The sequence below is a fragment of the Protopterus annectens genome, chromosome 2.part1 (assembly GCF_019279795.1).
Source record: "Protopterus annectens isolate FY-2018-M chromosome 2.part1, PAN1.0, whole genome shotgun sequence".
NCBI lineage: Eukaryota > Metazoa > Chordata > Ceratodontiformes > Protopteridae > Protopterus > Protopterus annectens.
Genome location: NC_056729.1, coordinates 1,797,320,386 through 1,797,335,140, shown reverse-complemented (window position 1 = coordinate 1,797,335,140; position 14,755 = coordinate 1,797,320,386). Strand labels below are relative to the sequence as shown.

At 38.0% G+C, this 14,755-nt stretch overlaps 1 protein-coding gene across 11 annotated transcripts in view; it reads right to left on the bottom strand.

Moving 5' to 3' along the window:
- HSPG2 (heparan sulfate proteoglycan 2) overlaps nt 1-14,755 on the bottom strand; it is a 2,126,006-nt gene that overhangs the window by 207,066 nt on the left and 1,904,185 nt on the right. For all 11 annotated transcript variants that reach the window (XM_044063227.1, XM_044063230.1, XM_044063231.1 and 8 more), the window contains one exon: nt 1,479-1,601. In XM_044063227.1, coding sequence (XP_043919162.1) covers nt 1,479-1,601 — 123 coding nt within the window. The remainder of the gene's footprint in view (nt 1-1,478; nt 1,602-14,755) is intronic.

The window sequence follows — 14,755 nt, the reverse complement described above, 5'->3', positions numbered from 1 at the left end:
TATAAAGGGGCACTTTAAATGAACATTATCTACGAAGACAATACATACAAAATTTCTGCAACCTTTGTATACACCACCAGGAATACCATTACAACTCTTTTGGAGGGGGAATCGGAAAAAGACAACATTCCATCATTTCTTGTAGGCCACTAACCTGTGCTAAAGAAGACTGGACGATGGGGAGGCATCAAGTGAAAGTGTGTTTGTTTTATGAGTTCAGGAATCCATGCAATGAATGTAACCATCAATCATTTTTTAATACCCAAATATCAAACTATCAGTGATCCCAAGGGGGTTAAACAACAGAAAATCATAACTGCAGAATATGAAGAAACACGCATGGATTTTTGTTAAGACTCTGTCCAGTATCTGAGGATAACAAACTCTATTCCTTCCGTTTATGGCACTGTTGAAAGCCTAGGTTTTTCTGCTGCATCATTTCTTTGGTCAGTAGCAAGGCATATCTCAATCAGGCAGTAACAGCACAGTATGAGGGCGAAACAGTAAATCCAAGGGTACCCAGCAACAGATAGGTTTGCCTTGAATGATATCTCACAAAGCTTTAAGCATTAAAGTTTCATATTTTTGTTATCAACTTTTTTGTCATGAAACTGATTCAGAGTCACAACAGTGGAGGCCTGAGGCATGAAAGTCGCAGAAAAGGAGGTTTCATAACTGTAACAAAGATGTTAGCAACAGAACTATATGTACTGTAATGTGCCTGCAACACGCTTTTGCACATCGTACAATCACAATGTCACTGGCCCAGTACTTGTCAACAGGCAGAAGAGTTCCTCTCACAAGAATGTATGGCAACAGTGTACTAGGCTTCCTCATGAGCTGACAGCACACACAAGCATGCACTGCAGTTCTGTAGGGCAAACAGGACAGATTCTCGAAAGGAGCCCTGACCTTCATCAGTGAAAGTCTCCATCAAAACCCTTTACATACTGATCCTGGCTTGTCATGAAACACCTGCTGTTACATTGTAACAGCTGTTTTGTGGTTAGCTAGCTTTGTCCTATTTTAATTATGTGCTCACAGGGCTACATGATATCCATTACAATTTTCTACTGACATGCTACAAGACTGGGACTTCATACAATTGTTACTCCATATACATTTTTATAGCAGAAGGAAATAACTTTTTAATTTTTGAAATAAACTGAACTTTGACATCAGTGCCCAGGACTAATGCACAATGAACACAGAAACTGTGTTCAGTGGGAGGTTGGATGGGGGGGTTGGTAAATAAGATGGGAGGATGGTATAATGGTTAAGTGGTTACCTTATAGACACAAGGTGCAGGGTTTGATCCTTACATAGGGTAATTAGCTAGGGTTAAAATGGCCCACAAGGGCAACTAGCCTAGCACTAATCTATGAACTGTACATTTTAGCTGAGGAAAACTAAACAATAAAGGTCCTACTAAAAAAAAAAAAAAAACAATCTGCCTTAAAGTGTTTATTTGTACATACCAGTTTCACAGTGTTGTCCAGAAAATCCAACTGGACATATACACTTGTTGTTCCTGCAAGTGCCACCATTGGCACAGATCTTTCCTGAGGCACAAAGGTCTTCAGTGATTTCACAGCGTTCGCCTATATTAAAAAAAACACACAAAAAATTGTATAAATAAACAAGTCAGATAATTTCTATTTAGACCCTTACTTTTTTCTTCACTTAAGGGTACCAAACCATTTAACCACTAGTTTGCTGTTATGAATGTATTAATTGTCATTTCCTCAATAATTCTCAAACTTATATGGTCATGAGCTTTCGGATTTTTTAATTTCTTGGCTATTGTAATCAAACACAGTAGTTAGCTCAAATTATCCAACTTTTTACAAACCTACCAGATCAGATGTGATGAATTCACAGAATAGTAAAACTAAAACCTCCCTTTAACCCTTGACACCAGCACTAACCTTAGGATGTTTTTTTTATTTACTTTTTTGTCCTATAGAACTATGAAAGTAAAGAGTGTTCTCTTAATTTGTTGAAGTCAGTCATCAGTAGGCAACTAAAGCACTTGAACAATACACTGTGGCGATTAAAGTGGAATGACTAAGGTTGTGAGACGACGAGTGTACATGCTTGTATGAGTGTGTTTACATGTAAGCACCAGACAGGCTGGGCATTATTAGGAAATAATGGACAAACTAATGACCTTGTGTAAAGTCTCTTATTTTCTTATGACATCTATCCTGGAGGGTGCTATTACTCTCAGAAAATGGCCTTTGTGTCTGTGTTTATTGATACTTTTGTTGCTGGGTACTATACGTTTTGTGCCCTATTGCATGTTTTTGCTTGTTTTGATTAAAAAAAAATAGTTCCTTTAACGTACTGAGGTGCTGTTTTGTCATGCCAATGACTAAAACATTGCAAGTATAAGTTTTTTTATGTGCACAGCAAATGACTAAACACTGCAAAAAAATAGGGATTAAAGTATGTACATTTTATTTTTAAACAATAACAATCATATGGAAGGTACAACTGTGTTAGAACTTACCATATGATCCTATGATATCAACAATCATATGGAAGGTACAATTGTGTAAGAACTTGCTAGTGTAACCTGTGGAACTAACTTGCTTACTTATGTAATCTCTGTAAATAGTCTGTTTGTAATATGTAATGCTGGTATTATGTAATGCTGTATCTGCTTACCCTTGGAGCTTTTCTCCCCGGGCCTCCGCTGAAAATGGACATGCATCCAGTCGGACTATCCCGGTCAACAAATGTAAAATAAAATAAATAAATGTTCGAGTAGATGACTTATTGCATTAGTCATACTCCTGAGTACTTGGAGTTCTGCTGCAGAAGATCTAACACCAAGCCAGACTTCCAGAGGTTAGAATCCTTCATGCTTTAGACCTAACAGACACTCATCCCCCAGTGAAATCAATACCCTCCCTGAATAACACCAACACCAACACCATGTTTGGCTCTTTCTTTGTAGGATACCAGCAAGATAACCACCCTGAAATCGTTTTGGTATGTTCCTAAAGAAAAGGGGCCAAGACCTTATCAAAGGTAAAACTCCTTAAGGACAGCATCTTGGCCAAGGACTTAGAGAATCTGGATTACTGAGATCTATCCAAACCTCACATCTGGAGAGGAAAGAGGGAGAAAGAGTAAAACATGGGGAAAAGGAGCCTGCGCTAAAGAAGACTGTATGATGGGGAGGGAAACATGTACTGCATCAGTGATCTATTCCAATATCTACTATCATGGTAAGTTCTTATACAACTGTACTATGCTTTTCATAAACATCACTGTTGCGGTGGTACTGATTACTGGGGCTATTCTCTGAGCTCACAAGGACTGGAAGATGGCACAATTAAAGGAAGTGGGTTGCAATAAGCCCTGCAGAACGGCTGTAGTAAACCCAGCCTTTGTCCTAGAATGCAAGTCTAGCCTGTAGTGTTTTTGAAAATGCATGGATAGAAGACCAGGTAGCTGCCTTCAAAATATACTGTGTTCTCACATCCCTGAGGAAAGCCACAGCAGTGGCCATACAGCTTCCAAAGTCCATTAATTTTCCCCCCATGATGAGAGCAACAAAAACTGATGCAATGTGTAACCATTTGGAGATTGCTTGTTTAGAGGCACCAACCTTCCCTCCTTTTTGACTAGAAAAGACACAAAAAGCAGATTTCATGTGTTAAAGTCTTTGGTTTTACCTAAACAATATCTGATTTGCTTGTGAATATCCATGGAACATAGGATTCTCTCACTCTTGCTTTGGAAATTAGAAAAGAAATCAGGCAGCTGTACAGCCTGACTGAAGGAATAACAAAGTTGCTTCGTCTGCCATACAGGAAGGGTTAATTCTACACCTTTGTGGAACTCTAGAAGGTAATTTTTGTCCCATTAATAAATAAAAACAGAATGGATAAACATCTGGCACCGGAATTTAAAAACAACAAAATAAAAACAAGAAAAAACAGGTGTAAGATGTTACTCTGTGTGTAACAAGGTGTTGGTTTGAAGGAACAACAAAGTGGATTTCAGACTTTTTATTCTCATATTCATGTCTATAGTTCTGATATCTTCTAACTGAGATGATAGCAACTAAAAGAACAGTTTTCTGGGAATTTTATGGGTGCAGAAGAAGCAGGTTGGAATGGTGGCAGGACAAAATTTAGGCAGTTTGGAGGAGCAATACCTTTCAAAATGGTCTTCAATGTAGGACAACTTAAGCAAATGTTTAGCAAGCTACAGGAAAGCAAGGTGGGATCCACAGATGCACCTTCATTTAGGCCAAGATCAAACCTGAACTAAACAGCTGAGGTTAAAAAAAAGGCAGGATCATGGGTACTAGGGCTGAGAGAAGGTCCTCAGTGTTTTTCTTTACCACCCATAACCCCCCAGACTAGTCACAACTGCTTTACTTTAAAGATGTAGTATCTGAAGGATTAAGAGGGTGCCATTTTCCCTTAAAAACAAGTGATAATGATCAGTAAAACAAATCATATTGGCACTCCCCTTCTTCCACTTTACAGAAAGCTGTCAGAATATTACAGCGACAGCTGTCAGACAAACTACACTGCCACTGTGAGATTCTGGTAGCTACACAAAGCAACTTATAAGGTCTAATGGTCTCCATTAATACACAGTAATACTCCTCCTAATCATTTTTTTAAGTTTTCATAAGCTGATTAAGCTGATGGTATGCCTGTTAACTCTATTTAATTTGGTGCCTAGGATAATTTTTATGTGCGTTTCATTAATATTTTAATACGTATATTCATAGATTCACTGGTAAGTACTAGGCTAGCTGTCCTTTTCGGCCAATGTAAGCATAGCCAATTTCCCTTAGTGTGCTGGAAATAACCTATATCATTTGGTTATAGACTGGCCTTACCCATCCCATAGTCAATAATTATACTTTCCTCCTAATAAGAATAACTGGGATCATACCATATATAATATGAGGGAACCAGAACCCATGCATGCAGCAAAGCATTTAAAAGCTGCCTCTGTCCATTAGTGGTAAAGGGGGCAGTCCTGGGGTAAATCTTCTGTTTCTCATTCATATATCAAAGTTGTGCTTGAAAATGGACAGGGATGGACTTTATTTTATCTGGCTCTGGTGTTTGTTCCATAGTAGATTTCTCCTCTGTGAGATATAACTGTCCCTGAAAACTGGGTCAGAGGATGCCTTGTATGCCTGACACAGGTCATCTCTTTAGCAGTCTGGAGGATACTGAATATACTGACAGGGTTTTGAGTCATTCTACATAGGACATGCTGTTTAGGCCATTATCCTTTTAGTGATGTATCTCTGTGGGCATTCTAGTTGCTTCATATGTCTGGACAGATACATGCCACAGGGGGCATTATATTCAATGACTGGCCTAAGGGGGCTGAGTAAAGGGAACAATGACCTCCCCAGATCTAGACACAATCCCTTATAAGCTGTGCAATATAGAAGGACTTTTTTACAACAATAGGCACATGTTGGTCAAAAGTTAGGTCACTGTCCACACAAGTTCCCAAATCCAGAACAACTGGGTCAACTCTTAGGGGAGTACAGTCAATATGGTAGATCCCTGGGGTAGGTTCATAGGTAGGTACTATGCTATTGGTCCTAGGGCCTATATAAGCCTAGCCAAAAAATGTACCCTGGCTTTTGCCACCCAAGAAAATTATTTTCCTGTGCCCCTGTTGAGCAGAGCCACAGAAGTGATCCCTGGGGTGAATTTCCCATTTCCCATCCAAGCATCAAGATTTTTCTTGAAGAGTGCTAATGAGGAGCTCTGTTTGACATAGATAGGTAGTCTGTTCCAGAGTATGGGAAGTCTCTGAGACAGGAATCTATCCCTCCAGCATGTTCTGTTTATTGTGGTGACAAGGTTTAGGTCCCTAGAGTGTGTAGCTCGGAGGGATTGGGATTTCTTTAAGTGGAGCATGTCCAACAGCTCTGGGTTTGACCTAGCTTTGTATGTTAGGCAGAGATCGCCCCTGAGTAGGCGATATGCGATGGAGTAAATGCGATGGGTAGATGACTTAAAAAGGATACAATAATGCATTTTTTGGCATTTAGTTTCAGTACATGATTTTTGCCTTTGCTGAAGGTTGAGCGTCGAAAAGACAAACAACAATGACAAACATGATTTTAACACCAGTTATTTATTTCAGACAAACTTTCCTACAGGATGGTTAAGCCATTTGGGGAGTTAATGACTGCTCCTAGCTTGCAGTCATCTGCAAACATAGCCAAAATATAATAATGTTCATATATTCATATCATATTGACGTCTTAGTTTTGTTTTTGAGTTCAGTATCGCAGAACTTCAATCCTCTGGTCCTTGAAGACCGGAGGTTCAATGTTCTGCGATTTCAATACTCTGAAGGGGACCATAAATATATATATATATATATATATATATATATATATATATATATATATATATATATATAAATATGCATTTATATTTATTTATATAGTACTTTAATTTTTGTATGGTATCTTTAAATTTATCTTTGTTTAGCAGTTAGTCCAGGGGATTAAGATTCTGAGCTGTTAATGAGTTGCTCCCTATAGTCAGGGGTACAGTGTTTGATCCTTCCACCTCCATTTGTTCCTGTGTGACTCTAAGCAAGTCACTTAATCAGAGAGTGCTCCTAGTTTGCCCCAGCAACTCACAAAATTAACACATTTTTAAATTTACCTCTCAGGTTAGTGCGTAGGTTCTGTTTTCTGTTTCCATAAGGACTGCTTGCTGGTCTTATCTGCATGTACATTTATTCACTTCCTGTCTCTGCCTACATTGATTCATGCACCTATGTAAAACTTGCTATGTAAGGTGCTAATGCCTAGTGACACTCAATGCCACAGTGTAACTGCTCAACGAAGCCATGTTTCTGCATAGCTGTATAAAGTACAGCTGTGTGAAATCTTACCTTAACAGGAGATGTCCTTCTTTTCACTGTTGCACTAACTCTGTGGTGGTACGGCGGTAGTGTTGTTACCTCACAGCAGGAGATTCTCCCGTTTGATTCTTGGCATGGCTTGGGAGTGCCTTCTGTGTGGAGTCTACACGTCCTCCCCACGGTTGGGTAGTATTCGAAAGACATGTGTGCATAAATGGGCGTGCCTTCGTTGAAGGTTGGGCGTCGAGCTGGCACCTCGGCATTTCATAAAAATCTACTGCCAATCATTAGCGGACCGGAGTTCCGCTGTGGCAACCCCTTACCGGGAAAAAGCCGAAAGACAAACAACAACACTATTCATCACCTCTGGATCTCCTGCTAAGAATAGTCCAATGTCCAGCCAATATAGCAAAGCTGTAATTACCTAGGAGTGTTGTATCCGACATATACTCCCCATGCAACCACTGGGGATAAATATAATGCACAAACACTCCCAACGCAGAACTGAAGTGCCCCAGGAGAACCAGGAATCCCAGTGGAAAGGGGAACATATACATCCAGGAAAAGGAAGGAAGGAAGAGGAGGAGGAGAACCTCTCGGCCAGAAGGAAAATACCATCCATGAAAAAAGAACAAGGGCTAGGAGGAAGGGGGTGAATACTGCAACAGTAGAGAAGGGCGTCCACTGTTATGGTAAGATTTTACAAAACTGTACTATGTTCTAGTATTCAGCACCTCTGGGAGAGTATAAAAGCTACTGAGAAGGTAGGGAGGAGGAAACCAAGGAGGAGCCCTCCATAAATCCATGCAAGATATAGGCTTGGCAAATCCTGCCCTGGCTCTGGAAATGACGTCCAATTTGTAATGCTTAGTGAATGTGTGAACTGAAGACAAAGTAGTTGCTTCTAGGATGGAGCTGGTGCCCAAATCCTTGAAGACAGCCCCCAAGGAAGCCACTGCTCTAGTAGAATGAGCCCTAACAGAAGCAGGCAGTTGCTTGCCATGCAAAGAATAACACAAACAAATGGTCTTGGAAATCCAGGAGGAGATGGCTTGCTTAGAAACTGCCAAACTCAATGTCCTGGTATGAAAAGAAACAAAAAGCTGATCAGATTTATAAAATGCCATTGTTTTGTACAATAAATATCTGAACTGTCTATGTAAACCCAAGGTATGAACTGTCTCACTAGCAAACTGCAGAGAAGGGAAAAAAGAAAGAAGCTGGATAGTGAATGGCATTCAGACTGACATACAATTATGGCATTTGGACTGGTGTACATATGCCATCTTTATGCCCGACACTTGCGCTGGGAGCATACATCTGACATAAAATGCTCCTAGGCAAGTAAGGCTTTGGTATACTGGCTGGACATTGGGCTATCCCTGACAGAAGATCCCACAGGTGATAAATACTGCAACTGTGATATGAAAGGGCATTATATGTGCACTTTGCAAGCCAGTGGGTGTGGATGGGTTTGTTCATACTTAGTTTAGGGGAAACAATCACAACACACATTGAAAAACACCTTATTTTCATCTAAGGTCTTTTCTTCACAGTAAATCTGTTTCTTGCTAAAAGAACACAGTCACATCAGAGTGGTCCCGAACAGTACCACTTTCTGATTAACTATCTCACATTTTTCTATTTGTCTATACTGCTCACTTCGGTATACATTTGCTGCAGTGAAATATAGGGTAAAAGAAACAAGGGCTGTGCAAATTAAACACAGATTTTCATAGTGAAATTTAAGAGGGATAACCATCACATTACACTGAATAAAGCTAAACAAGCCTATGGCTATATGCATGTAAACCGGTAACTTCTGTGAGATTATTTCAGCTGGAAGATAAGCTGCTCCTTTCATTAGAGCTGCTAGCTGTTGCTAATACTTCTGTATACTTCAGATCACTCTTACTTATCTTCAGGCAAGTGGACTTTCTTATTCAAGGAAGACTGCTTTGCTGGACATCAGTATGTTATACTGGTACAGGTATCTTTACCATTACTCAGGTGAGGCCTTAAAAGCCCTGTCCATTTTCACTACAAGCTACTAGTAGTGAAACATAACATCAAAATAACACAGTGTTGTGCACATACGATATATATGATATGTACTGAATATGCAAACATCCTACATCATTGACTATTTCAACTAGAAAAATACTGTATGAAAAAAAAATTAAGAGCCATTTACAGAGAACCAAAATCAGCAAGCATGCATGTTTCATTCTCCTTAGATGACTTTATGTTAAAATACAAACAAATTTGACATAAGACCAAAATGCACACAGTCTGCTGCTACATCTTCTAAGAGATCATATTTTCTCTTTCTGTTTTCTCATGATTATCAACAGCCCTAGAAAAATCTCTATGGTCACCTCTACTCTTAACTGAATCTGGTGACCCAGTCTGTACCAAAACTACTCTCTCTCTAATCCGCCAAGTTATTCCTGCACAACTGTCATACAGATCCCAGGTGTTGTCCCTCTCCCAGTTCACAAAAAACGTATGCGCATACATATATATATATATATATATATATATATATATATATATATATACACACCATCATATTTTTGTCTGTGAACACATAAATAAATGCTTATTTTTAGTTGTTGCTTCCTGCAAATACACAAATATTATTTTTTTAGACGAGTCTTCTTCTGTTTAGGTAACTCAAGTACAAATTCATGTTACAGCCATTAGGTGGGACAGTTAGGGTCCTTATGACCTCAATAAATCAAAATGTTTATGAGAGAAGTTCAGAAAACATATATACTTATTAGAGTACAAGGCATATGCTGGACTACACCCTTGTCCTGTTGCTCTCAGTAATCTATGGTGGACATCATCAATCTATATAACAGCACACTCTCTCTCTCTTTGTCTTCCTAAACACTGAAACAAAGATTCACCTTTAGGTTCATAGGTTGGTACTAGGCTATTGGCCCTTGGGCCTATACAAGCCTAGCCATAACAATTCCCTGGATATTTCTTCCCACAATATTTACTTTCTTGGACCCCTGTCTAGTAGGGTGACTGATGTGATTCCCGGGGTGAATTTCCTATCTCGCATCCAATCGTCAAGGTTCCTTTTGAAGAGGGCCAAGGAGGAGCTCTGCTTGACATGTATGGGCAGTCTATTCCAGAGTCTGGGTCAGGAACCTATCCCTCCAGCATGTTTTGTTCATTGTAATGACAATGTTTAGATCCCTGGAGCGTGTGGCTCTGAGGGATTGGGATTTCTTTAAGTGGTGCATGTCCAACAGCTCAGGGTTTGACATGGCCTTATATGTTAAGCAGAGATCGCCTCTGAGTAGACGATATGCGACAGAGTATAGCTGGAGTTTTTTTAGACAGTTAGCATAGGGCACCTGCTTTAGGCCTATGATTCTTTTAGTGAGGTATTTCTGCAGCCTTTCCAGCTGTTGCAGATGTCTTGTGAGGTACATACCAAATGGGGTGTTGTACTCTATAGTGGGTCTAATGAGGGATGAGTACAGTGGGACAATGACCTCCTTTTTTCTGGATGAAAAGCCCTTAGTGATGAGGTGTGCCACATAAAAGGATTTCCTGACTGTTGTGGCGATGTGGTTATCGAAGGTGAGACCAAGGTCCACCTGTGTCCCTAAGTCTCTCATCACACTTTTGATGTTTAGTGTACTGCCACCTATGTGGTAATTCATGGGTACATAGTTTTTCCCAAAGGGGATAACTATACACATTTCTTGGCACTAAGCTTGAGCCCATGGCTCTGGCACCAACCATCTGTTTCTGTAAGGCCCTTGTGTAGAATATCTACATCATTTGGAGATTCAGTAATGGCTCCCAGTTTGCAGTCATCTGAGAAATTTGCTAGCCAGAGTCCCTAAGTGTTGGCCTGTACTTCAGAGAAGTAGATGCCAAACAAGAGCAGTCCCAGGACTGAACCCTGAGGTACTCCACTTGTCACTTGTCTGGAGCTGGATTTGGAGTTGGCTACTTTTATAATCTGGTTTCTGTCAGTAAGCCAGTTGGTAATCCATCGAGTTACGTAGGGATTTAGGCCTAATTTAGTAAGTTTATCTATGATTCCAGAGAGTGGGGGATAGTGTTGAAGGTCTTGGCAAGGTCCAGGTAGGTTGTGTGGACCACCTTACCCTCGTCCACAGCTTTGGAGATTGATTCAAAGAAGTCAATCAGGTTCAGGAGACAAGATCGGCTCTTCACAAACCCAAGCTGGGTGGGGTCCAGTGTTTGAAGGTTGCCAATGTCTTTGTTTATAAGTTCCATGATAATGCATTCCATGCCCTTGCAGATCAGGCTCATCAGACTAACAGCTGCTTTATTCCCCAATTAATCTGAGTCAAACAATGATGCCTGTTTAACTTTAATCTTGTCCTGATGTACTCCGCGATGGAAGATGGCCGCTCCTTATAGCAACCTGCATAAAAATATTTCCTCTGTGCTTTTGAAACATTGAGACAAACCAATAAGAAAATTTGCAGTGTGGGGGGTGTGATGTTCACTTCCTGAATTATGTTAGGCAGCTAGTTCATTAATAAAAATTGAACTGTAAAATACATGCTACAGAATAATAAAATAGAAAATAGTAGGTAGTCCACAGGTGAGTTAAAAATGGAATATCCTTTAGTGAATTATCCAAACAAGCAATGCTAGCCGAGTATAATAGTATAATGAATATTGTGATGAATATCATGAAGCAATAATAAATCAAGCTATGTCAGATATGTATAACCAAGCAATTGTAGGACAGAATGAAGAGAGACAAATAATTTATCAACAGCAGAATTTTACTATTTACAATTATACAGAATTACAGATAGATGAAACTTATTTTTCCTTATTTCTAAAGGGGTTTTCATTTGTACCAGCCGTGACTCCTAGTTTAGAAGACATTTTGATAGATATAAAACTTTTCACTAGGAGTTTAAACTTGGAGCATTTATTTAAGAACAAGCCCAAGGAATTGAATAGGAATAAGACTTTCACTAGGAAAAGCACCTACAATCCCCCATTACAGCAAGACATACACAATTTTGAAATATGTCTAACTGGATTGGTTAGAATGAATTATTATAGTAATAGGAACAAACATTCCAATTTGTCTATGGATGAAAATAGATTATTAACACAGTTAAGGAATGATGAAAAAATACGTATAATGAAACCTGACAAAGGGGGAGGTGTGGTGCTGATGGAGCATTGGGAATATACGGCTAAAATGTTACAAATTCTTGACAATGTTGTATGCTGCTCTTTAGTATCAAGAAATGAAGTGAATATTTCTTATAGGAGAATTGACCTCATCTTAGAAGATAACCTTATGCAAGGGCTTATTGATATGAACCTTTATCAATACTTTAAAGTCAGTAATCCAAATATTCCAGCTATATTCGGGATCCCCAAGTTACATAAAGGGATCCAAAATCCACCTATGAGGCCTATTGTTACTTCTAAAGGTTCCAAAACACAACCTATGGCCATTTATGTTGATGAGAAAATCAAGAGGTTTCATAAGGGCTACGAACATATACTTATCGACTCTTGGGATTTTTTTGGAGAAAATAGGAAAATCAGAATTTATAACAATAGATGTAAATGATTTGTTCTCAGTTATTCCCCACAATGTGGGAATGAACTGGTTCGAACAAATGATTACTGAATTTGGCTTTTTAACAGCTGATGAATATATGCTGGTATTGGAAAATATGGAGCTAGTTTTAAAGTACAACTACATATACTTTCAGGGTGATATATACCATCAGTTGCACGGTGTGGCTATGGGTTCTGCCTGTGCTCCCCTATATGCTAACATAGTCATGTTATACTGGGAGAAACATTACATATTTGGAACATTGTTTTCTAAGTATATCCGGGGATATTACAGATTCCTGGATGATATTTTTATTGTTTGGGAGGGGAGTGAAAAAATTATTCCAAAATTTATGGAATACTTGAACCAAACTACAAAGTTCCTGGAGTTTACATATAAGAGTGATAGCATAATAGCTAATTATTTAGATGTCACAATCTCAAAAGATAGAGATAATAAAAAATACAAATCCAAAATATATTGTAAGGAATGCTTCTCCAATGCATATTTGCATTATGACAGTGACCATCCGTCCTTTTTGAAGAATAACATTATTAAAGGACAGATGGTTCGTATAGCTTGTATGATGTCTGACGAGGAAGAATTTTTGAAAGAAATAAGTTTTGTTCATGAGTTATTTAGAGATAGGGGATATCCTGATAGAATTATTGTCCCAATAAAAGAAGCCATTATTCAAGGTCGGGGTGATACTTATAAACCATTGCTGAATAGTGGATTAATATTAAGAACTGGAGAACAAAGTACTGGATTGTCCCAAGAACAAAACAACAAAGTTAATCCATATTTAATACTTATATATAGTAATAATATAATATGGTTGAAGAAATGTATTAACACAGTGTGGAACATTTTTAAAAAGATACTATCTAATGTGGATTGTTTTTCTAGGCCTTTAAGAATTAGTTATAGAAGAAATAGGAATTTGAAAGAAATATATGAACAAAAGAAAGAAGAGACACTGAGAGGAGCAACAAATAGAGTTGGTACCTTTAAATGTGGTAGATGTAAGCAACGTACATTTATGGCTGGTACTAAAGAATTAAACATTACAAGCATTAAATATTCAATGAAAGCCAAAAAATATTTTAGCTGTTATACTAAGGGTGTGGTTTACCTTGCCTACTGCATTAAATGTTGGGCATATTATGTAGGCAAGACAGAGAGATTCCTTAGACAGAGAATCTATGAACATATTACAGATATAGATAAAATTAATGAGCACAATGCCCTATACAGACATAAAATGAACTTCCAGCAAGCAGAGTTTAGATTTTGAGTATTGGAAGAAGTTTTATTGGGAGAAAGAGGGGGTGATTGGGAAACAAAATTGGAGTTTCGAGAATTAATTTGGCAATTGAGGTTAGATGCTATACATTTTCCTGGCCTCAATGACCATCTATCCATCACCCCAGTTCTTAAATTGAGAGCTTTGGACCCGAAAAGACATTAAATTGATATAGGAGGTACCAAATTATAACAACAACTATACATTAAAATTTAATAAAATAATATAAGATGTATTTCATGTAGATGATATTATGGTCTAGTAGGTATTTTATATATATTTTATATATATTTTATGTAATTAATGATTTTAGGACAGCACACATACATATTGTACATATTTCTTATTTTTTCTGATTTTATAATATATTAGCAGTATATTTATATACATATTTTTAATAATAATATATATTTACAACATAATAGTATATATTTATTTATTCATTTGTACTATTAATAATAATGAGCAATATATGTTTTTTGTTTTTAGCTTGAGGAAGTACATTTAAGTAATGGCATCAATGCATAGAAAGGATGTGACATGTTGTTTTACAAGCAGAGCTTTTGCACTTTAATTGTGAATGCACAATTTATCAATTGTATACTTAACCGATGAAGTAGATGCTTGTGCAGTAGATTGATTATTTAAATGAACTTGCCTTGTAGGTATTTGATTCTGATGATGTCTCTGGATAAGAGATGAAAGCACTTAATCCGATATCTTTTGTGCTGTGTGTTTTTTAATAAACTGTTGAAGTGAACGGCTGAGACTTGTGGATTTTTGAATTGGACAGCCTCTATTGGATGACTACCTGAAATTCATCATTTAGTATAATGAAAGCATCAAAGACTTTTCTTATTTACATATAATCAGGTTACTTGGAGCAAGGTAGTGGTTACAGAGGATGGTTCTATTAAAAGGAATAAAAGCATTACAATTATTTCTTTAAGCAAGTCTCCCTTCCCCTTAAC